This window comes from Aphidius gifuensis, linkage group LG4 (genome assembly GCF_014905175.1).
Source record: "Aphidius gifuensis isolate YNYX2018 linkage group LG4, ASM1490517v1, whole genome shotgun sequence".
Classification (NCBI taxonomy): Eukaryota; Metazoa; Arthropoda; class Insecta; order Hymenoptera; family Braconidae; genus Aphidius; species Aphidius gifuensis.
In genome coordinates, this window is record NC_057791.1 from 17,194,740 (window position 1) to 17,217,720 (window position 22,981).

The window sequence follows — 22,981 nt, forward strand, 5'->3', positions numbered from 1 at the left end:
CAGTCCTATCAAAACTGGCAGTTCTATCAAAACTGGCAAATCTATCGAAACTGGCAGATCTATCGAAACTGACAGTTCTATCAAAACTGGCAGTTCTATCAAAACTGGCAAATCTATCGAAACTGGTAGATCTATCAAAACTGGCAGTTCTATCAAAACTGGCAGATCTATCGAAACTAGCAAATCTATCGAAACTGGCAGATCTATCGAAACTGGCAGATCTCAATGCACATTCCCAAACAAGAATGACAAGACTGTTTTAACTCAATTCTTATTAAAAGAGAAAATATCACCCACAATTTTTATTTTTAGAATAATAAGACATGAAAAAAAATGTCCTCAAACTGGCTTGTTTTCAATGTTTAGAAAAAAAAATATTTTAAAATTAAATAACTAATATCTATCAGTTATCATTTCGATTTATCGATAAAAAAATTTTTTTTTTTTTGAATTCACGTTGTCAGTTCATTTGGTTATCTTGTTTTTATTTTTTACCAACCAACAACTTGATGATTCATTTGTATAAATCAGTTTTTCAATAGAAAATATAATCAACAAATTAAAAATAGATATTATTTATTTTTTATTTCATTTTTAATAGTTTTAAAATTTCGATTCTTTATTCAACATCACTGCAATATAATTATGTAATTAAAAAAAAAAAATAATAATAATAATAGATGTAAAAATGATTTTAGTACAAAGATGTCACGATTGAACATTCATTTATACAAGTCAAAAGGAAAAAAAAAATACAATTTTTATTCCAAATGAGTTGAAATTCACTAATGAAACACACCCTTGTCGTTTTCTTAAGGCTTAATTTAACTTTTTTTTCTTTTCAATATTATCATTTTATTTACACATAGACATTACACTAGTACATTACAAGATATGAAAGTCATTCGCATTATTCATTCGATTACTTTGATTGCACATAAATTAATGAAATATATATTATAATTATTTTTATTTATTAAATAAACACAATATTTATAATATTTTAATCTATAAAAACAATAATTGTTTTATTTATTTTTCAAATAATGTTTATTTTTTTTTTTTTTCAAATTGCACAGTTTCACGTTAATAATAAACTAAATAATGATTAATTTTTAAATGAATGTTTAACGTAAAACAACAATATTCAGTTAATCAAGATAATAAAGTAACAAAATTATTTAAACAACAACAAATATCCCAATAATATTAATATGAAGTTTTATCAAATAAAAAACATTTACTTTAACTGAAAATAATAATAATAAAATAATAACAGAATAGTAATAATTATTTATAAATAAAAATTTAAAGTATCTAGTTTTGTTTGTGAGGTGAACAATTTTTTCTATATTGTTCCCAATTTTTCTTTTTTTTTTTTCTATTCAACTACAAGTAGAAACATTTTTATTATTATTAATAAATTTTTACGCTCACACTTACTTAAAATAATGTACCTTAATTTTTTTCTATTAATTATTATTATTGGTATTATTTTAATTTTATTTTATTTCGATATTTGTACTCGGCTTTTTATGGCATTATATGATAAAATATTTGATGCCTTTCTTTGGTTCATTCAGAGAAAAAATTATCTAATTTTTTCTTTGAATAATTTTGGTCAAATTCTAGCAATATATTTTTTATTACCATATGTTTTAATTTTTTTTTCTAGTTATTTATATTAATTATGCAGTATTTGGATATTTGTTTTTTTTTTTTTTTTCTTGAATTTATGGTGAATAGATCTTTTGACAAGGTACGTTCAGGTAATTTTAAATTTAATTATTTTTGAATTTTTTTCCTCCATTATTAAATGATTAATTGTATTATATAATTTAAAAAAGATTCCTGACAACGTACCCAAAGAAATTATTCATTATCTCAAATAAATTTTATCATATTTGTATTTAAAAATACTTGTGCTTACAGTCTTTTAAATTTTCACCATTATCCGATTTATTTATTCCACTTTAAACTGCATTTTATAATTTTATATATTTTTATTTTATTCAAATTTAACTAGTTATTCAATGGTTGTGTTTTATTAAGCATTGAACTGAATTCACCAAATTTTAATATATCTTCCATGGCTGACTGCCCAGCAGACAACTGTAAAAAAAATATAAATGTATTAAAAATTTTGTCAAGCTATAAATTACTTAAATTAATATGCTAAAAATTAGAAAAAAAAAATAAAAAAAAATATATATTTCGCTTTGTTACCGATTGCAGTCACGATCTGACGTCCCATCGGGTTTTTCAGTCGTCACGTCCTGCCGGCTCTTCGCGATTTATTGATAGTCTCGTGTTCACCTTTCTTGGTCTTCCACGTTTTCCTTTTGTCGCAAGATTAACTGTTGTTGTTGTATTTGGTGTTGTTGGTGTTGATGTTGTTGTTGTGGTTGTTGTTGTATTTTGATTAATTGCAGTGGCATATCCAACATTCATTGATTTACGTTTTGGCCATTGAAGATGTGAATCCAAGTGTTGTTTTAATTTATCTTGACGTGCAAACATACGTGGACATAAATTACAAGCAAATGGTCGTTCACCAGTATGTACACGTCTATGTCTTGCTAAATGTGATGCACGTGTAAATGCCAATGTACAAAGATCACAAGGAAATGGCTTATACTGTGCTTTACCTTTAGCATCAACTTTTTTACAAACTTTTGGAGTATTACTTGGTTTAAAAGCAGTTAAATTTTTTTCTGTTTTAACTGGTGTTTCAATTGTTGTACCATTTGGAGAGGTCTGAAATTAATTATTAAAAAATTACAAAACAATTTATTTAATTGTAAATATAAATATTTATTGATTTTTTATTACCATTCCTGATCGTCCTTGTTCCATTGAATCATCATTCATTTGAATAGCTGGCACTGTTGGATCTGTATTACTATTGTAAGCATCATCTGTTCTATAATGATCAATTTGCAATTCACCCTCATAATTATCACCATTAATATCAATTGATCTTTTTGTTTCAATTTCTTTATATATATTACGATTACCAATATTTCTTGTTTGACCATCAAAACAATTATTTCTTTTGTACATTGGTGGTGGTATACGTTTAATTTGATCTTTAACAGGTGGTAATGATTCTTCATAATTATCATCAGCTCCTTCCATAATCATTGGATCATCTTCAACTTCAACTTCTTCAAGTTTAATACCACCAATTGAACTAGTACTTCCTTGTTTTGATAAAAATGATATTTGTTGTGTTTTTCTAAAATCCATTGTATGTAATCTTGTTTCATTTTGACCACGTGATTCTGTTCTTAAATACATATTATTACTGTCATTTCTATGATCACCAGATAAACCACGTATTTCAAGATCAGTTGCTGTTTTAATTAATGATGGTAAATGTTCCTCAGTAACATTTATTGAACCACGATACATAAAATCCAATAGACATTCCATTTCTTCAACAGCAATTCCTGTTTTTTTTTCAGATAATAATATTCATTCATTAAACTTGTTTAATTTTATTGCATATTTATAAATTAAAAACAAACCTTTTAAAATAAGAATTGGCTGTTCTCCATAATGTTCTTTAAAAACACGTTCAAAGTAAGGACTACATGCTGCTAAAACCAATCTATGTGCTCTCAGCATACCACCTTGGCATGATAATGTTGTATCAGTCAGTGATCCACTCTTGTAGAGTCCTTCAAATAGACCAGATAAATTTGCCAAATGATTGTTCCAAGTTAAATTAAATGTTTTGTCTCCCATTTTGATGAAAAATCTGTTAAACAAAAAAAAATTATAAATTAATTAATTTTATTTAAAATTAAATTAAATGTGTGTTAAAATATTGCACCATGTAGTTATTCACAATCTTCTGTTTGTAAACTCAAGCTCGTGGGTGGAAACGAAAATGGGATACGGGTAAGGGCCATGAAGGGGGTGATTATATGAAGGGAAAAACCAAGGAGATCGCTAAGGGGGGTAAATAGGGGTTTGTCGTGGGGCGAAAATGTTGATCATGCGCAAATGTTAATGCCACGAGACTCGATCCATAATTTTGTTGTTGCCCTCAGCCAAGACTTTCCTTTCGTTCCCTTTTTTTTAAATTTCCCCTTAAATTCTTATCTAAATTCAATATCTGAATAATGAAAATAAAAAAAAATGAAAAATTATAAAAAAGAAACAAATTTTAATAATATTTATAAAATTATTTTTTTAAATATCAACTGATGAATAATGGGTTTTTTTTTTTCTCTCAAGTAAAATTTATCTGACAAATTATATTGATAAGAAATAAGAGAATTAAAAAAAAAAAATAAATAAAATGTCTCTTCTATCAAATTTCATTCACTTTAAAATACCAGTTTAATATGAGGCATACAAATGTCTATAATTAGTTGCGTTGATGCATGCACTAGTAACGAAAAAAATAAAAAATAAAAAAAAAGCCTTCCGGTTTCCTACAGTAATACAATTTTCGAAACCATCATCTGACATTCCAGTCTAATTTGTAACAGTATTTTTCAGCTTATTTCAGCAATTTTATGATACATATTTTTTCCTCAATTATATAATGGTCTTCTCTGTCTTTAAATTTATAACTCAATGTTGCCCCAATAAAAAAAATTTAAAAATATACTCTAGATGTGTCACAGAAAATAAAATTAAAAATAAAATGATAATTGAAATAGAAAACAATCCCAGTTTATCATGGAAAATTAATTTAATATTGTTTTTATTATTTGTATTAAAATACCAAGACAATGATTAATAATTATATGAAAATTTGCTCAGTCATGGGTAAATGAGGACCAGATTTAAGAGACACGTTGTGTGCCCCTCGTGCAACCAACATACATAACAGATACAATAAACGACAGCTTAGCTTGTCTATTAATATAACTTGCGGTTGGCACACGTTTGCTTACAAGTATAAGCAAGTCAAAAGCGGCTACCATTGCCACAAATAAAAGAAGAAAAAAAAAGAAAAAATTACACATACATGAAAATAAATATATATACATATAACCTAGCATGCCGGGTAACTTATGATTACGTTGTTCATTCACCAACTCACCTGAATAACACACAGCAACAAAACAGCAAGAAATAAAAATATGTAGTCGTTTTAATAACTACAAATTGGTTGAAGTCTCAGCTTCAGCTTTTAATAAATATATACACCACAGTTGACCTTAAAAAAATAAAAATTAATTAATTAAAACAAACAAATGATTAATTAAATTTAAAAGAAAAAAAAAAAGAAAATTAAAATAAAAAATAATAAATATTACTCACCCTAATTAAAGAAATTTATGTTTTTTTTTTTCCAATTATTTATTAATCCTGTGTTATAAATATTGGCTTGATTGTTTAAATTTATATTTATTTAAAAATAATGTTATTTTACTGTTATTGTATATGATGTATCTTGAAAAATATTAAATGTTGATTAAAGAATTTTTTTAAAGACAAGGGGGACCACAAACACGTTGCAACTCCCTCGTTCGAGTCGTGACTGATATCACTGCAGGGGGACGACTGGGAAGTTGTTGGGGGCCGAGGGAGCGGCAACTATCCGAGCCCCACATGATGGGGGGGCGAACACCCCCTCTCCCTATACCACCGCGATGATCATGCGTATGTGTGGGTGTATTATTCAACCTTGTATATATATTTTTTTTATTTCTATATGTTCATTTAGATATTGTGATAATGTCCAGCTATTTATTGTACCACAATTATTATATCGCTTGCAATTTTGTACCTTCGACATAATATTACACTCATCAAGTATTTTTTATTCAATATTCAAATATTTTTATTTATTTATTTTTTTTTTTAACTTTAGATGGCCTCTTTATTTAATAATTAAATTTTTATTTTTTTTTTTATCATCATCATTTTTTATCAAGGCCAAAATTAGTCACCTTGACGACGACCTGAATCAATATCAATTTCAAAAAATAAAATTTAAAAACAATAACGAAAATTATAATGAAAAATTTTAAAATTTTTTTTGTTTTTTTTTTTTTCATTAATATATGAAGAAAATGAATAGTTTTGGGGGAACAAGTATAAAAAAAAAAAAACAAAAAAGAAATCATACTATGCCGTCAGTCTGCACGCACTTGCTGCAAGGGGAAATAAATGAAAAATATAAAAAAAAAAAAATTATTATATATCTTGGTGTATGCTGCTGCTGTATTTTTATTTATTTTTTTATTTCGTTTATGGCTATCTCCCTTCTTTACCAATTTTTACCCCACGCATATTCTCCCTTTGCGTTGCGTCGTCATCATCGTCGTCGTCGTCTACTTGGTTGTCGTCGTCGTCGTCGTAGAAATAGTCTCCCTATCAACCACACGGGGTAAAATTGTATACCACTGGTATCAAAATGTACTACAATGTTTGTCTCCCTCGCGGCTTTAACTAGAATATTTTTTTCCCTCTATCAGTTGCTGAGCCCCAAGCAACCCCCAACGATATACACTTTTATTTTATCCACCCTGGGTTTTGGCCCCTCCTGGGTGCTGCTACTTCGCTGCTGAATACCAACAACGAGGGGCATTTATTTTCCCTCAGTTTATTTCAAAAGTCTCTCTTTCTCTCTTATGCTATCTCAAATATATACGTACATGTACATTTTTTACTTGGTCCCGAATCGATCTTTTCATATTTTTTATTTTATTTTTTTATTTTTCACTTCACAACTTCAATGTGAATTATATATTTTTTAAACTCATTATATTTCAACATTAATATTTTTAATTTAATATATTATCACCAAAACCCAGTTGGTTACATTTTTATTATATAAATTTAATGAAATTAATTTTTGTATTATCAACTAAATATATCGAAATTATTAAAAATATTTATTTTTGTCTTTGATGATGATCGTTAAATATCCATTAATTTATTTATATGCTTGACCTCTTTTTAACAAATGAAGCTGAGTACAAAAAAAATATACATAGATTTTTTATCATGTTTTATTTTTTTTTCTAAATATTATAAGTAATGTTTTTTTTTTATATTATTTTGTTGGCTAAAAGGATGAACATTTTATTTTTTTTTATTTTTTTGTTTTACTGATGAATGTTGGGGTTCCGCGAGACAACCCTTAAAAAGGGGATGAGTTTGAAACTCGACCTCTGTTTGAAAGGGGACATATTCGACTTCTACTCGCTATAGATATCTGTTTATTCATTTTATTTTTTTTCGTGAAAAACATATGGATAATATAACGATCGAAAAAAAAAAAAAAAAAACCGAAAAATAAAATGACGTGTCTTGGTGACGATGACTCGATACCCTTGGGTTATCTAATTTTCAAATAGCTTTACAAATAAAATTATCTTGTTATTGAAAAATGAAAATGATTTTTTTTTTTCCAATTTTAAATTTGATTTGCAATTAGTAAATTATTTTTTTATTTCTATAAAGTTTGTCTACACTTGACGACGTCAAGTGGTTTGATTTATAAAAAAAAAAAACATATAGACAAGTAAATGTTTTTTTAGAATAAACAATATTTTTTTGATTAAATAAATATTAAAATTTTTAAATTGTAACAAGTCTTCTGATTCGGAGCAATAGGTACTATCGATTTGTTATTTATAGGGACAGAGCCCAACACTGGGGCCCCCCACCAGGTCCAACATTGAAAATTCGATATCATCATCAACACGACGCACTCGCAACGCAATATTTAACTTATTTAAAAAATTGACTAGTAATTATAAACAATCTATCAAATCATTAAAACATTGACAATTAACCATGAGTATTTTTTAATTATTATTTAGATAATTTTTATTTCAAAGAACGTCATAACTCATAAGTATAAAAAATAATTAAGTCAATCTTCTCAAGCCTTACATTGTAATTAGAAAAAAAATAATACAATGACTAGACTAATTATATGCTAAGTACAAACTATTTTAAATAACAATAAATTAAGTTTGTTATTTTTTACAAAAATAAAAATGAATTATTATGATTGTTTTAATAAGTAAATGTAATTTGTAAAATAACGATTTATATTTCGAATGAAAATTCTAGTAACTCTGTTATTTTTATATGAAAAAAATATTAGAAAAATAAATAAATGAAATTGTTTATTATGGAATAATTAAATAGTTAACTATATAAATAAATTATGATACGGTTGAAACTCCCGCTTGAGATAAAATCCCAATTTGATACAAACGAAATGAGATAACAAAACAGTACAAATTACTATCTATTGCTGGTTGAAATGATTGCTTACTATCTAGAGATACAAAGTTATCAGTTGATAGAATGAAAAATATTATCAAATAAAATACTTGCCAATTGACGGCTCAATTTTAATCACAGAAACCAATTTTATCAACGTACAGTCTCGTTTGTATGATCTTTTTTTCACAAGTTGTCTTAATTTTTTTTTAAATATTGTTGTGTGATTATAAATTTCAAGAAAATGTGTATCCATCATTTGAAAATTTTAAACTTTCAACAATTTGTATTCTTGTTGGATCTGGATGACAAAAATGTGATAATAATTCTGGTGTAAAGCCACAATCAGTAAGATTTTCTTGGCCAAATACACTTTTTGGTACTTCTTTAATATCTTTTGGTGATTCTAAAATAATATTTATCAAAATTATCATATTATTTTTTACTTTTAATAATTAATAACTTACCTAAATTATTTTTGGCAATTGAGAATGAATTTGTTGATGACAGCTGAGCACATGTAACTGAAAATTCTTCTAAATGACTAGACTTCATAAGATGACAAAGTGATGGCAATACATGAGGTAATATTGGGCCTTTTATTTCCAATGAATAAAATTTTTCATTATCTCTTCTTACAACACTTTCTCTTACCTAAAGAAAAAATAAAAACAATTGATAATTATTAAATGAATAATTTGTTAAATTAAATAAGTAGTTTGTTAATAAACCTTTAGAGATTTTAATGTTGCTCCATGATAAGCAACTGGAGCTAAAAGTGTTGGTGGAACACCACCAAGTGCACCATTAGTAGCAACAGCTGATTTACAATTTTTTAAAAAATTAAATAATGCTTGTGCTTCAACACCTTTTATAAAAACTAATGATTGTTTAAGTCTATCAACTTCACTTTCTTTATCAAAAATTAGTTTATCCTGTTGATTTTTTATTTTTTTAATTAACTTTTCATCAATTCCAAGACTTTTTAAAGGATCATCATCATCGTCATCTTCATCATCATCATCACCACTTAAATATTCTTTTTTAACATCATCTGATGTTGGTGCTATATTTGATGATGTTGAATCCAATGTTTCACTTGAATCATTCATGTCTGATCGTCGTTTGTTAACTGGTTTTAGGGGCATTGTATATTCAATATCTAAATCAAAATAAAAAAAGGTACATTAACAAATATAATAAGAAAGAAAAACAATTAGTAAATTTTATATTCTACCTGCTTCTTTTAGTAGTTTACGAAATCCTGTTGTTGTTGGTGTTAACAATACATGCATCTCAGATACACCACAAATACCAGCAGCACGAAAAAGTGCTGTAAATGTATTAGCACATACATAAAAATATGGACATTGTCTTGCTCTTAATAAATGAAATAATGAACGAAAACTATCACTCCATTCAGTAAATAATGATTCTTTGATAAATTGATTATTTGATATTGCTGAATTACTTGCAAGATCTGCACTTATTTTACCAGCTGTACGTGGAAATAATTCAAGCCAAGGTATTGATGGATGTTGCCAAATAAGACAACACTGATGAAATCTAAATAATAATAAATTATAAATATATATTTTGATAATATTAAAATAATTATATAGCATTACCTGGCATTTGGACTTGTATCAAGTGTTGTTTCTTGTTCACCAATATTTAAACATCTAACAAATCCAGTTGTACCAGATGCCTGTTCACTTATTTTTAATTTACAATTCCAACAAAATGGCTTTATTGACATAAATCTCATTTTAGTATTTAATGTCCAATCAAGTGGTACATATGGAATACTCTTGACAATATTAACATTAACAGTATCATCAACAATACTTGAATTGTCTAATAAACTGTTAAATGTTGATCCATCATTTTCTGTATCTTTTTTTAATGTTTTACCTTTCATTAATTCAAACAAAACAGAATCACTACTTGCTTCAAGTTCTGGGATTAATTTTTCATTATTTTCTTTGACTTTTTTATTTGTTCCATCTTTGATAAATGGATTTTTACGTTTTTGAGATGATGCTGTTGTTATTGCTGATGGTGATTGTCCTGATGTGTTTAGTTCTGATTTATTTCCATCAATTGATTGCTTATTTATTCTAGCTTGTAATTGTTTTTGTCGCATTTTTATTTTGTGCATTTTCATAACATCATCTGGCCGTACCCAGCCAGCATCATCAGATGCCTCATCCATTTTGATATTATTTTGTTTTTAATTTATTATTAGTCTAGAAATAATTGAGTTGACGTTTTAACAATACATTACTCAACAACATTAAGGTCATTTGATTGTGTTTGATATAAATTTGATGATATGAAAGGTTAAAACTACAGTTGAACTGGTATTGTTAACAATCAAAAATTAAGTTAAATTGTTACACTATTAATAAATAAGATAAATAACATTTGAAGTTTGTTTATTGATGTATCACACTTGTTTGTTGATTAGAGCGCGCCAAAACTATTGTTATTTACTTTTTATTTTGTTGGGTTATGTTTAACTTTGTGGAAAAAAAATAACGCTGCTCGGTTGCTTTCAGTTGCTTTTATTTTTGAATGATCCTTTTTTATCAATTGATATTTATTTTATCGACTGATAGTTCTATTTCAACCGAGGAACAGCAGATACTTGGCAGTCTAGCCACGAGTAGCTGTCAGTTTGCTGCAATATTAACGTTTTTGTATGCGCTCGTGAACATAATATATTATTATTGTTAATTATTTGAATCGGTATGTTTTGTTGACTGTGTAATGATGGCAATTAGGCAACAACAAAATGTTGTTTGTGATATGAGTATCATTATTGATTGCATAAATGCTTTCCAAATAATAAAAAGATATACCTAAAACTAATTGTTGACGGAAAATATCTATTCATTATTATCTCGACTTTTTTGTTTTCTCTTAATTTAAATGTATATAATGCAGAGAAAAACTGATTTATGGAAGCCAATGAGTATTTTTGAAAAATAACAGTATCTTACAGTTTCTTACAGTATCTTACAGTGTCTTACTGTAAGTGCAAGAAGACTAGAAGACTAGTCTTCTTGTGTAAGTGTAAGAAGCCTCAAAAATCGACCATTTACCCATCACTGGTGCATACATATAACATTAAACAATATACCTGTAAAATTCATGTCGGGCTTGTCACTATAAACCCGTGTTTATAATTATTCCAGTTGTATAATAATTATTATTAGTCTTTGAAGTTTATAATTACATAAGAAGCTAATTTTTTCGGTGGTATCACAGCGTAGAAAAAGTCTGATATTACTACTAATTACCAAAATGATACCATTGACAAATAAAGACGTAAGTTAAAAAAGTCAATTTAACCTCAAACTATTTTCATTATATTAATAACGCTATTTTTATAATTTAAGAATTAAAACGTTTCAATTATATGTACATGTAAAATCGAAAAAATATAAAATCTTGCATCCATCAATCAGCTGTTTATGATTTTATTTGTTTTTCTATAGATAAAAACAAAAATACATGAGGGGTGTTGCCGTTTGTGTACTTGGCGTAATGTTGCTATATTTGTCGCACTGCATGGCGTTGTAAGTATATCAAATGTTAAGGTCTCTTGAAGAGAGTTATTAGAGTCTCTTCAAGGGACTTTAATCAAATATATAAAAATTATTTTGACTAAATTTTAAAACCGCTTTAACAATCAATAACAACAACACCATACTAAGAAATTAATCTTTTTGATATTCAGATTTCAACTCTGTTGTTACCATTAACGTTACGAGGTTCTATTGGTGGTCAATATGGTATGTTGATATCGATCGGGAGGTCAAGACCGAATAACGAATTACTATCTGTGACAGATGTGCCTTTCGCTCATGAGATGTTTCTGATAAGTCTGCTCTTTCTAGCACATTTGATAGGTTTTGTCAGTGTGATTAAGGTTAGTTAAAAGAAAAGCAAAATTATGACAATTTGTTTTTTTTTTATTAATGATTAAAATTTTTTTTTAAATTGATAATTTATTCTTTTTAATTCTAGAAATCGATGATAGGCATGGTATTTTATATGCTAGTCCATTTACCGGAGTTTACCTTTTCTTTTTTTTGGATGAGAAGTGTAGGTGAAGGAACTATCAAGTCTCATGTTATGTCACAATATTCATTGGCTTGGTATTGCGCCGTTTCTTGTGGTATGTTGAAATAATCACGCCGAATATAATTTTTTTTTTTTTTACTATTAAAACTCAGTCGTTTAGTTCAAAATTGTTTTTTTTTTTTTATTTTAGTTACCCAATATCTCTCTCTCTCGGCAATAGCAGGTTATGCATTTTTTATTGTTCCAAAGAAGATCAACTGAGTGTGGAATTACTAGGATCATGTTCATTCAGCGATCATCTCTTACAACACAAAAATATATCGTTTTTATAATGACAAAAGTAACATAATTATTATTGTGATTATAAATCAATTTTTTTTCTTACTTTTTGCTGATAAAAATTAAAACAACTTTATTCATTTAAAAAAAAAAAAAAAAAACAAAACGACAGTAAATAAACATACTTAAATTTTCAGAAGATAATCCTAAAATTTGCTTGACATCAGATTTAGCGAATTTAATCCATTACGCAAAACATTTTCATTAAATTTTATACTTGGTATTATAATTTTATCACAAATTGTTAGCTGTATGATAAATGTTGATGACAATACAGGAAAACCAAATTAGCGAGCATTATGTACAACAATAAGAAAATTTAAACGCAACAAAAAAAAAAAATAAAAAAATATATCTATATATTAAAAATTATAAAAAGTATATAATATTTTATGAAGACAGTAGTAATAAACTATTATTGTAATTATAAATTGAATTAAAATACAATTTTTCTTGCAACTTTCTAGTAGTGAATTTCTGCTATAAATTCACGTCTTCTCATGTCTTGTAATAATTATTATAATAAATATTTCATCACTTGAAGTAAATAAATAAATAAATTTTGTTTTGGAGTTTAATTATTAGATTAAATTTTTTGATAATTATCTCATGAACACTGTAAAAACATATGATCTTATATCACCAACAAAATTAACCATGGTAGCTTGGTTGGCCGATTCGTTAGCCGTTTTCCTAGCACTTTCAAGTTCTTTTTACGCCTTGGTTTCTTCTAACTTTGAGGTATTTTATGTAATTTCTAGTTCACCTCTTATAATACCTGCTCTCCTGATATTTCAAAAAAAAGATTTATTTATTAAAAATCAATAAGAAAAAAAATAGTGGCAAGTCTTTCAGGCTTTCAAGTTTAAAAATTAACAAATCATAATGTTTACGTTACTATTTAGCCTACGGGTATGAAGATAAAAAAATTTATATTATCAAACAAAAAAGTGTAGAGTTTGTTCAACATATACACAAATGTATGTACCAGAAATTTACCAAAATACAGACAATATTATATTTATAATACAAAGTCAAGTGATGTGTTTAACTCATTGCTGTGGGGCAAATAAATTTGTGACTCAGTTTGGCGTTCATCGTTTTAGTATATGTTATGGGAAAAGAGCAGCCTGTTGCATTCAACCATCCGGAATTGCAAAAATACTGAATTTTGTAGCCAGAGGGTTTTTGTATTTTTGGCAAGTATATAGACAATATCTAGCAGGCTTTTATTTAGCCTCAAGAAAAAATAATTCAATATATATTTTATTTAAGTATTAAAAAAAAATAATAATAAATAAAAAAGACTGTATTGTAGTTGGCTTTTGTTTTTTATAATTATGAACTCCTTATTTTAATTCTCAACGAGAACAATTATTTTTTGTTAAATATTATTAATAGTTCAAACTTCATACAAGTATTATTTATTTTTATATATAAAATTTTGACCATTGCCTTGAATCTTGATGACAATCATTTTATTTTATTTTTTCTTTATCCAGCAATATGTAAGTGTTGATTATGAAAAATTATTATCTGATTTATATTCTATTTTGTAGTTTTATCCATTTTTTTCTTTTTTTTTAGGAAAAAAAATAAAACTTATTTAAAAAAAAAAAAGATGATAGAATGAGGATCAAGTTGAATATATTTATCGGCGCTTTGAAACTACTTTTAACGACAAATAAATATGGTAATGATATTTATCAAACTTCAAATGGCATACATCTTTGCCTTTGGAAAAGTAAAACTTAAGTTTTGTTAACTTTTTACGTCGAGAGTGAGAAAAGTTGTTTGAAAGATGAAATAAAAAAAAAAATTTGATCGGGAGAAAGGAAAGTGTGAAATGTTCTTTTAAATAATATATAAAATTCAGGTAAAGTTGATAAGCTCTAGCTGGGCGTCAAAAAACTTTTTATACATTTCTCACAGTAATAAATGCATATCGGCTTGGATGAAAGTGTAACCGAAGGTGAAATCTTCTTTTCTTATATTCTTTTCATCATCTTCAAGGCCTTAAAACTTAAATTACCAAAACTTATGTATTTATAAAAATAATAATATTCTCGTTTTCTCTAAAAGAAAAAAAAATACGTTTCTTGCTTATTTCTATTTTATGTTTAGATTTTTTCAAAATATAATAAAGAAAAAAAAAAATACAGGCATATATTTTTCTTTCCATTTAATTGGATTTTAGGGGAGTTGGAAAAAAAACAAGAAAACTGTCACAACCACATTGTGCAAATTATCAACAACTGCTCTTTTTTTTTTTTTTATTTAAAATTATTTCACATGGGTAGACAAATAAATGTGTTATATTTTTTCCTTACACTTATAATTGACAAAATAATGAAATAGAACAAAAAACGACTGATAAATTTTAGACAAATAATTTTTAATATAAATTTAATAATAGTACCACAAAAATTTATTTTAAAAGTTTTATAAAATTAACTTTTTTTTACACGAGGCAATTCATCATGCCTGTATTTTTTAATGATCAGTGAGATAGGGATGAATAAGTCAAGAAAAGATGAAGAGGAAAATTAAAAGACAAAAGACAAATGGAAGTTGAGTAAACTTACAGTAATTTAATAAGCAATTTCATGTAAATTTTGTAGGCGGTTCTGTATGATGCCCCATCGTTAAACTATACCTTTATCTTCTTGATGGTTTTGGACACGATGTAATCATCAGAGTGTCTCATGAGTTTCATTTTGTGTCTTGTAATTTTTTTCATCTTTTATCCATACATCAACGAAGAAATAAAAGAATATTAAAAATAAATAATTAATGAAACTCTATCATCATTGACAATTAAATTTATCGATATTATTTTATGTGACATTTTTATTTTTTATTATATTTTTTATCAAAAGCCACGTAGCTCAACATCCCGCTGTGAGTATTCGCAATTGGCACACGTCATGACCCATGAATCTCAATGGATACGGCCAGTCAAAGCCAATAAATAGCCTGATTTTTTTACTTTTATTTTTTTATTTTTGTCAATGCCAACCCTAGGCTTCTAATAATCTCATACAGGGGCATTTTTTTATATATTATATATTGAGGGGAATCCTTGACGATTGCTAGAAAATCTCGTACATTTCATTCATTGGATCCATCAAGTATATTATCATTCTTCATCAGATAAAAAACAAAAAAAAAAAAAATCAAATAAAAAAAACAAGTCTTCAAGCCTCACAGATGATATTTGTATTTATTTTAGTTTTTTATTCGTTAACAGGTAGATGAGTATCAACATCAAGTATCGTGCTCCATAACAAGATGAATTTGATGAAAATATTGTGTATGAAAATATTCTATACAAGCCACCACACGCGAATCGATGAGACAGGATATTTAAGATGATGGAAGAAAAAAAAAAAATAAAATAAAAAAATGAGGTGGTAGTAGGGTGGGATGGTTGTTTGGATGCTGAGGTGTCTTGTTGATCCTTCACTGATGTGACACATTATCCCCAGGGATCGGCGATCAATTCATCATGGCTCAAGTATTTTCCAATGCATGACGTCAAGCAAAAAAAAAAATATAAAAAATAATAATACTGCTAAAAATATGTTTGCATCGTTATTCTTCGTGTGAGTATGTTACACGTGACACTAAATATATGACTATAATATACACCATTTAATATGTATCATCAGTCAGTCACTCTGCATCATGGACATATTGCAATATCAAATGGGAATACACAAAATATTAAACATACCAGTTGGTTTCCATTTTTTTTTATTTGACCAATCTTTGGGTAATCTATTTTAAATCTTTATAATTTTTTTTGGTATTATTTAGTAAGTAAGCAATCAACAATTCAAACGATAATGGGTTTTATATCAAAATTAAGTGACACAACTCCATGATAAAGTTGACCATAAATTTAACTATAAACAATTTATAAAATTAAACAATATATTTGACCAAATGTCACGAATATATTTACAATTTAATATCAAAATGTCTTTATGATATTTTAGATAGTTAAATTATAAGAGCCAGGTGAGTCGTAAGACACATACGAGATCTATAAAATTATGATGACTTGGTTAACTTGGATTATGGAATATCTTATTCACCAAGAAAATAATATTATTATGTGAAATTTGATTACTTTAGGTATATTGTAATATTTAAATATTTATTTCATCATCACTTTGTCACACGTTATAAAGGTTAAAAAAAATAATAAATATGTTACACTAAAAGTAAAAGTTTTATAATAAAAAAATTTATAAAAAAAAAAAAAAACCATTGCTTTCAAAAGCTATATGAGAAAATATATAAAAAAAAATTATTTATATATATTTATTTATTTTTTACCCGCTGGATCAATGGATGCTTTTAAAAGCTCAGAAAAAGCAACGAGATCCTTTTGCGTCACAAAAAATAAAGAAAAAAAAAATGGCAATATATATCGATGTTTAGCAACCAATAAACGGATATGCTTCAAAGAGGGCTTTTACGATAAAGCTTGAATGTAGTGAATATATATATATTTGCCTCTTTGAAACTTGCACTGTGATGCTTTTATACTATATATTATATACTGTATGTTAACCTTGCCAACTCAAGCATACTGCTTTAACAGCCTCAAGGTAAATACATTTTTATTGTCTGATATTTTACTCGTTCTAAAAAAAAATCATAATATTTTTTTAACTTAATATATTTGCTATTTTAATTATTATTAATATCACATTAAAATAATTTTAAGATTATTTTATTTGATAAATATAAATGGATTTTTTAAAACGATACAGTATATTATTAAAAAAAAACATTTTTAGTATACTAGTTTTATAAATATTTGTCACGTGTGTATTGTAATTTTTTTTTTTTTTATTTTATGCACTTAAATAGTCTGCATAAAAAATCGAAAAAAATAAATAAATAAAGTGTATCTTCAGTGAAAGATTTTAAATCATTGTGAGGAAGTGGAGTATATATTTAATTTTTTTTTGTCTTTTAGATACTGGCTGAAGAATCTCTCTTTTATTATTATTTTTTTTTTGTCATTTGTTCCTGAGAAAGTGTATTTTCTATTATCCTTATTGGCGACAGAAGGACGCTTGGATAAAATTGAAAAAAAAAGTAAGAAAAGGAACATTCAAGAAAAAAAAAAATAGAAGAAAAATAATAATAGAAATAAAGATAGGGTAGTAAGACTATAGTACACTTTGAGGAAAGAGGATGTGGCTGAAAGTCGCTTATACAGGAATGGTTCAACGGTCGTTTGGGTGGGCAGTTGTGTCCAGTTGTGATATATGTTTCAAAAAAGAATTATTTTCCCTCTTGACCCCTTGCCAACTTTACTTGTATGTATCCCCGTCTCTTGTTTTTTTATTTTTTATCCCATGAACATCTTGATGCTGCGCAATTCGGGGGTTGGCAAATCTAGAAAATGTGGACACCAGAATTCTATTGGCCGAGGTAACTTCAACGCTCAGCCAACCACTGAATTTTCTGATAACCATTCTATTCAAGTTACACCCGCCTTCTCAAGACATTCACAGGGGGTCTATCTATTTTACCCCCTTTCAATATTATTTTTTTCTTTTTGCCTCTTTTAAACCCCCTTATTGTCTGACTATACCTATTTTTTATCCCTTCGAGAAAATATCTTAGATGATGCTTTTATTTTCTCACATCAAAATACTCACTATATGATATTTTATCCCTTGGATATTAAGGGATTTTCTTATGTTATATCTACTTGGATTTTTTTATATTTATATTTTTATCATTTAAAAAGAATATTCATGAAAATAAATTAATAATTTTTATTATTATCTAAACTCTACATAGACAAGTATTAAATATATAAAATTTTGTTTCATTAAAAAGTCAACAGTCAATTACAATTTATTTTTTTTTTATTTTTATCTTGTAATAGGGAGAGTGTGACATTAATTATTGCAATCATAAATGTTAGGGGAAGAGTCAGGTTGTTTTAGAGGATCATTATAAACATAAAAAATAAATTATAATAACAAAGATAAAAACAAAAAAAAAAAATAATGAGTGATGCAGTTGTGGAGGGTAGGTAATTTTTTCTTGACCAAGTGGCATGATGTAGCAGTGTTCAGTTGACAAGATAAAAACTAATGATAAGAAAAACAAAATAGGTAAAGTCTTGAAAAAAAAAAGTAGGTAAGGAAGTTGAGGGTGCATGATTTTTAGTACTGCGTGACGCGTGTAATAACCGTAGCACTGTTCTCGCACGAACCCTTTCTTGGAAAATACCAGTGTTTATATGTGAAAATTATTAACAGCACGCCATCAGTTGTGTCTTTTATTTATTTTTTTTTTTTTTAGCATAATTTATAATAAGAAAATAAGCAATTACATATTATATATTTTTCGCTGAATGTCGTTGATGATTTAATCAATAAAATTTGACAATAGATTGATTAATATTGGTACGTGCTTGAATGACCATCATACAGATTGTATTTTAATACAGGAAAATAGGAAACATATTTTACAGTGTTGTATAACAGATTACAAATATAATTACCATGTGATTACATAATTAATTAATTGATTAATGCAACTGTGCGTAACGTCTGTTGGTTAATATAGAGATGACATGTTTATATCATATTTATGAAACAATCAAATTTTGTTAGTTATGTGTATCATATATTTCATCATCAATGTCATCGATATCATTATCATTTGTAAATTATTATCAACAAAATTTTATTGATTCAAACACAAATCGTCTTGATGATTTTGTATAGCTGATTTATTGTCTTCCTGTTTTCCTATTACCTCGATTGTATATATTGACTGTCAAATATGCAAATTACATATTTTTTATTTTACCTTTATCCTCGACCTTTTATTTTCACTCACAGCTAAATTTAAAATTAAATCATAAATTTGCAATAAATTTTTTTATATAAAATCTAAGACGAAAAATTCTTTTTATTTTTTTTTCGTTAGTGTGTATACAATTTATCAAAAATTTTATGAAAAAAAAAAAACAAAAACAAGAGGGTGTAACATTTTTTTATAAATTTGAAGCAATTACGTACAGTATTATTTTTTTTTTTTTTCATTCATCCATCAAGTAAAAATGTTAAAAGCTCTATACCGCTCGCTGATCTCCAAAAGATGCGAATAACGATTGAATTACGTTGATTTTATTCCAACTTTATTCCACCCTGCAGCAACAAAAAAATATATATATATTTATTATCACGATAGAATTTTATTTTCTCATGCACTGGTATTAACATTATTGTGGTTTTTAAGAAGCCAATTTCCTAATTCATTGAATATCCTGAATTTTGTTTGCCCTTTTCCTGATTTATTACATCAACTTGCTCCCACTTGTTCGATTTAGATTTACTATACTGTTATTTATTACCCTGATATATCAACAAAAGTAGATTTTATATTTAATGATTATATCCATTTTCATTATTACATTATATTTAAATTATTTAAAAAAATAAAAAAAACATTGATAAATAATTTAACAAGTATCAAAAAGTTACATTTCATATATTTAATCTAGTTACAACCCTCTAAAGTTTATAATTTATTATAAATGATAATAACAAATTGACACGAATGATAAACAAAGAAAAAAAATAAATAGCAGACATTGTAAAATAAATAAAATACAAACGTTTTTGGTTTCGCTTTGTGGCTCAGTGAATTTTTACACATTTTAACACCCCTTATATATATAAGTCGTGTATAAAATAATCAATCATACAGTAACAAACGACTCTACAAGGTATACAAACTGTCTTTCGCTCCATTAAATCGTTTCAAGTGTGACGATGTTGAAAAGCACATGAGTGATAGACAAACAAAATAAACACAAAATATCACATAATAAATTATTATGATGAGCAAATGGACTGAGTGTTAATCGCTATTTTTTTATTTTAATAATACACATCAGTTGTCAATGTATTGCTAACAAGATCAAAACAAAACTAATGATTTCTTATACAATATATAAAAAAAAATAAAATGAAAAATAAAATAAACAAGAGGGAAGAGGGTTGATCCATCTTGTTGAAAACAATACACAACGATAAGATGGTGGTCTTGGTAAGTTAACGAGTTGGGTTGTGATTCAACAAGGAGGGTGTTTTTCATCGCGTGGTATTCGTATATAATGGCAATGGTAAAAACGATAATGGCTGCCCCAGGGACACTCTTACCACAACAGTAATATATCTCAGGAGGGTATATCAAACCTTGAACTGAAACATCATGACAAGGACACTTATCGAAACACTCGTTAATATATAGTATCTAAAAAATTCTTCAGATTGATTCGTTTATATTGTACTTGAATATATTTACACTGAAAAATCACCAATCAAATTGAAATATATATTTTTTAAAAATATTACATAATAATAAAAAATAAAAAATTTTATATATAATTTAATAATGATAATTTTAGAAACATCAATATGGAAGTTTGCGTGATTGGATCCAATTGCAGTATGTTTCAAGTTGACTATATTATAGAATATAAAAAAAAAAAAATGTTCTTGATATGTTAAATGATTGCATCATGATGAAAATAGGTAAAATATATATTCAAACACAATTATACTCTATATCATTACAATTACTCTATATTTTACAATCAAATGTATATCTGTGTTTGTAAATTTTACAATGTATGTAACTTGAATTTTCATATACAACCCTAGAGAGTCATTTAGCTGCCTCACAATGTGCCAAGAGTTTAAATTTTAATACATCCAAGCACGCATGTTGAATGACGTTAAGATTCTCGTTACAACTATGTTTTTTTTTTTTTTTTTAAATATACATAACACAACGACTTGGATACTTCAGACAACTTCACTCTACATGCTTTAAAATAAAAAATACTTCATTGTTAAAACGGATATTTCGTGTACCACGGTTACGGTATTTTTATATTGCCATTTGCCATTAGAGACTTGAAGCTTTTCATATAGTATATACTTAAAAAACGTGAAGAAAAAAATAATAAATAAATAAAAACACAAAAGTCTTATTGTATTTTTTTTTTAGCTTATTAAAATATAGTTATTTTTTTTAAATTTAATCATAGTTTAAGGCTTAAAAGTGTTTTTTTATTCTATGCGATTATAAATAGATTATTCAAACTTTTTTTGGGGTGTCGCAAATATTATGATAACATTTTGAATACACTATTTATCAATTGAAGAGTTTATACATATGCACAATATAAACATGAACAATTAAATAATCCTTTACCAAATTTATATTTCAAGATACAAGTTTTTTTGGTTTTTTCAATAATTTAAAATTTAATTAACAATTGATTTTAATTAAAATTCCAAAATATATTTCAATTATTTTAATTCAATTTATATTTTAAAATTTAAAAATCATAAAAATATTTATTTTCGAAATATTCTATATAGCTTTAGAAAATTATGGAGTAATTACTACGTAATACAGTGTAAATCCAGATAAATATTTCCACCAGGGAATTGACATTTTAATTTTTTTTATGTATTTTAAACAAATTTACTGTATATTTATGTGTCAATGTAAATATTATAAGTGTGTGTGTATAAATGCAAGTGTGTACTATGTCTTTCCTGTATACGCGTGACACGTTGTATAATTTGCATTGCAAATGTGTGACCCACCCCGCCCACAATTGAACGTCTAAAGAGGGTTAGAGGAATGGGTGTATATTTTTTTTTTGGGGCCCATGATGTTGGCCAGCATGATGAGTCACATATATGCCAAACGTAGCATCAAAATGAATCGAGTGAGATGGTCTAAATCAACCCCAGTAAAAACCTTAACAAACCGAAACCGCATACGCAACAATGATCATCAACTTTACCATCATTTTCTATATATATATATTTTTTTATATTTTATCTATTTTTTTTTTTTTTTATATTTTTTCTACGCTCGAAATAATACTCTGATTCATAGTTTATCGTGTCGAATTGTTTTTCATTATTTCGTCACACTGTATTTACTCATTGGCGTAAATAAATTTTTTTTTTTTTCTATATATTTTTCATCAACCCTTTGGCATTATAAATCATATAATATAAATTTTTAGCATATCATAATATTTATTTAATAAATAATTTAAAAAATAAAATAAAATTTTTTTAAGATTTTATATTTAAATGAAAAATCCTGTGACAATTCCAGCTGTTTTATTTCTTTTTATTTCTCTTTTATATACCCTCTTTCATGAGTGAAAATATATATATATACGAAAACCAAGTGATGGGCAACCCCCTCAACGAGCATGCTGTACCCGATGGCCTCATAAATATTCAATAGTCACGCGGCC

At 26.6% G+C, this 22,981-nt stretch overlaps 3 protein-coding genes across 4 annotated transcripts; 1 reads left to right on the top strand and 2 right to left on the bottom strand.

Moving 5' to 3' along the window:
- Nucleotides 1–1,675: 1,675 nt before the first annotated feature.
- LOC122855347 (protein tramtrack, beta isoform-like) lies at nucleotides 1,676–6,159 on the bottom strand. 2 transcript variants are annotated; one of them, XM_044156639.1, is made up of 6 exons: nucleotides 5,284–6,159; nucleotides 5,063–5,179; nucleotides 3,531–3,763; nucleotides 2,833–3,452; nucleotides 2,317–2,757; nucleotides 1,676–2,112 (listed from the first exon to the last, which is right to left on the bottom strand). In XM_044156639.1, exons 3-6 carry the CDS (start codon nucleotides 3,748–3,750, stop codon nucleotides 2,023–2,025), a joined length of 1,371 nt encoding a protein of 456 aa, XP_044012574.1. In that variant the 5' UTR covers nucleotides 3,751–3,763; nucleotides 5,063–5,179; nucleotides 5,284–6,159; the 3' UTR covers nucleotides 1,676–2,022. The 2 variants fall into 2 exon arrangements, with proteins under 2 accessions (XP_044012574.1, XP_044012576.1); XM_044156641.1 differs by lacking the exons at nucleotides 5,063–5,179; nucleotides 5,284–6,159 and adding an exon at nucleotides 3,839–4,579.
- Nucleotides 6,160–8,069: 1,910 nt separating this feature from the next.
- On the bottom strand, nucleotides 8,070–10,699 carry LOC122855348 (protein downstream neighbor of son homolog). Its single transcript, XM_044156642.1, has 5 exons — nucleotides 9,837–10,699; nucleotides 9,446–9,774; nucleotides 8,940–9,370; nucleotides 8,676–8,862; nucleotides 8,070–8,614 (listed from the first exon to the last, which is right to left on the bottom strand). The coding sequence occupies exons 1-5, from the start codon at nucleotides 10,421–10,423 to the stop codon at nucleotides 8,445–8,447; spliced, it is 1,704 nt and encodes a 567-aa protein (XP_044012577.1). The 5' UTR covers nucleotides 10,424–10,699; the 3' UTR covers nucleotides 8,070–8,444.
- A 746-nt stretch (nucleotides 10,700–11,445) lies between these two features.
- Nucleotides 11,446–12,612, top strand: LOC122855349. The gene is made up of 5 exons (XM_044156643.1): nucleotides 11,446–11,541; nucleotides 11,712–11,792; nucleotides 11,954–12,145; nucleotides 12,244–12,394; nucleotides 12,491–12,612. Exons 1-5 carry the CDS (start codon nucleotides 11,518–11,520, stop codon nucleotides 12,559–12,561), a joined length of 519 nt encoding a protein of 172 aa, XP_044012578.1. The 5' UTR covers nucleotides 11,446–11,517; the 3' UTR covers nucleotides 12,562–12,612.
- Nucleotides 12,613–22,981: the final 10,369 nt, after the last annotated feature.

Excerpts from the sequence above, each read along its gene's own strand:
- LOC122855347 (XM_044156639.1), bottom strand. The coding sequence starts at position 3,750 with ATGGGAGACAAAACATTTAATTTAACTTGGAACAATCATTTGGCAAAT. Across the intron at positions 2,758-2,832 it reads AACAAGGACGATCAGGAATG|ACCTCTCCAAATGGTACAAC; the intron begins GTAATAAAAAAT and ends AATTAATTTCAG. Across the intron at positions 2,113-2,316 it reads AACGTGGAAGACCAAGAAAG|TTGTCTGCTGGGCAGTCAGC; the intron begins GTGAACACGAGA and ends TTTTTTTTACAG.
- LOC122855348 (XM_044156642.1), bottom strand. The coding sequence starts at position 10,423 with ATGGATGAGGCATCTGATGATGCTGGCTGGGTACGGCCAGATGATGTT. Across the intron at positions 9,775-9,836 it reads GATACAAGTCCAAATGCCAG|ATTTCATCAGTGTTGTCTTA; the intron begins GTAATGCTATAT and ends ATTATTATTTAG. Across the intron at positions 9,371-9,445 it reads TAAACTACTAAAAGAAGCAG|ATATTGAATATACAATGCCC; the intron begins GTAGAATATAAA and ends ATTTTGATTTAG.
- LOC122855349 (XM_044156643.1), top strand. The coding sequence starts at position 11,518 with ATGATACCATTGACAAATAAAGAC. Across the intron at positions 11,793-11,953 it reads TTGTCGCACTGCATGGCGTT|ATTTCAACTCTGTTGTTACC; the intron begins GTAAGTATATCA and ends TTTGATATTCAG. Across the intron at positions 12,146-12,243 it reads GTTTTGTCAGTGTGATTAAG|AAATCGATGATAGGCATGGT; the intron begins GTTAGTTAAAAG and ends TTTTAATTCTAG.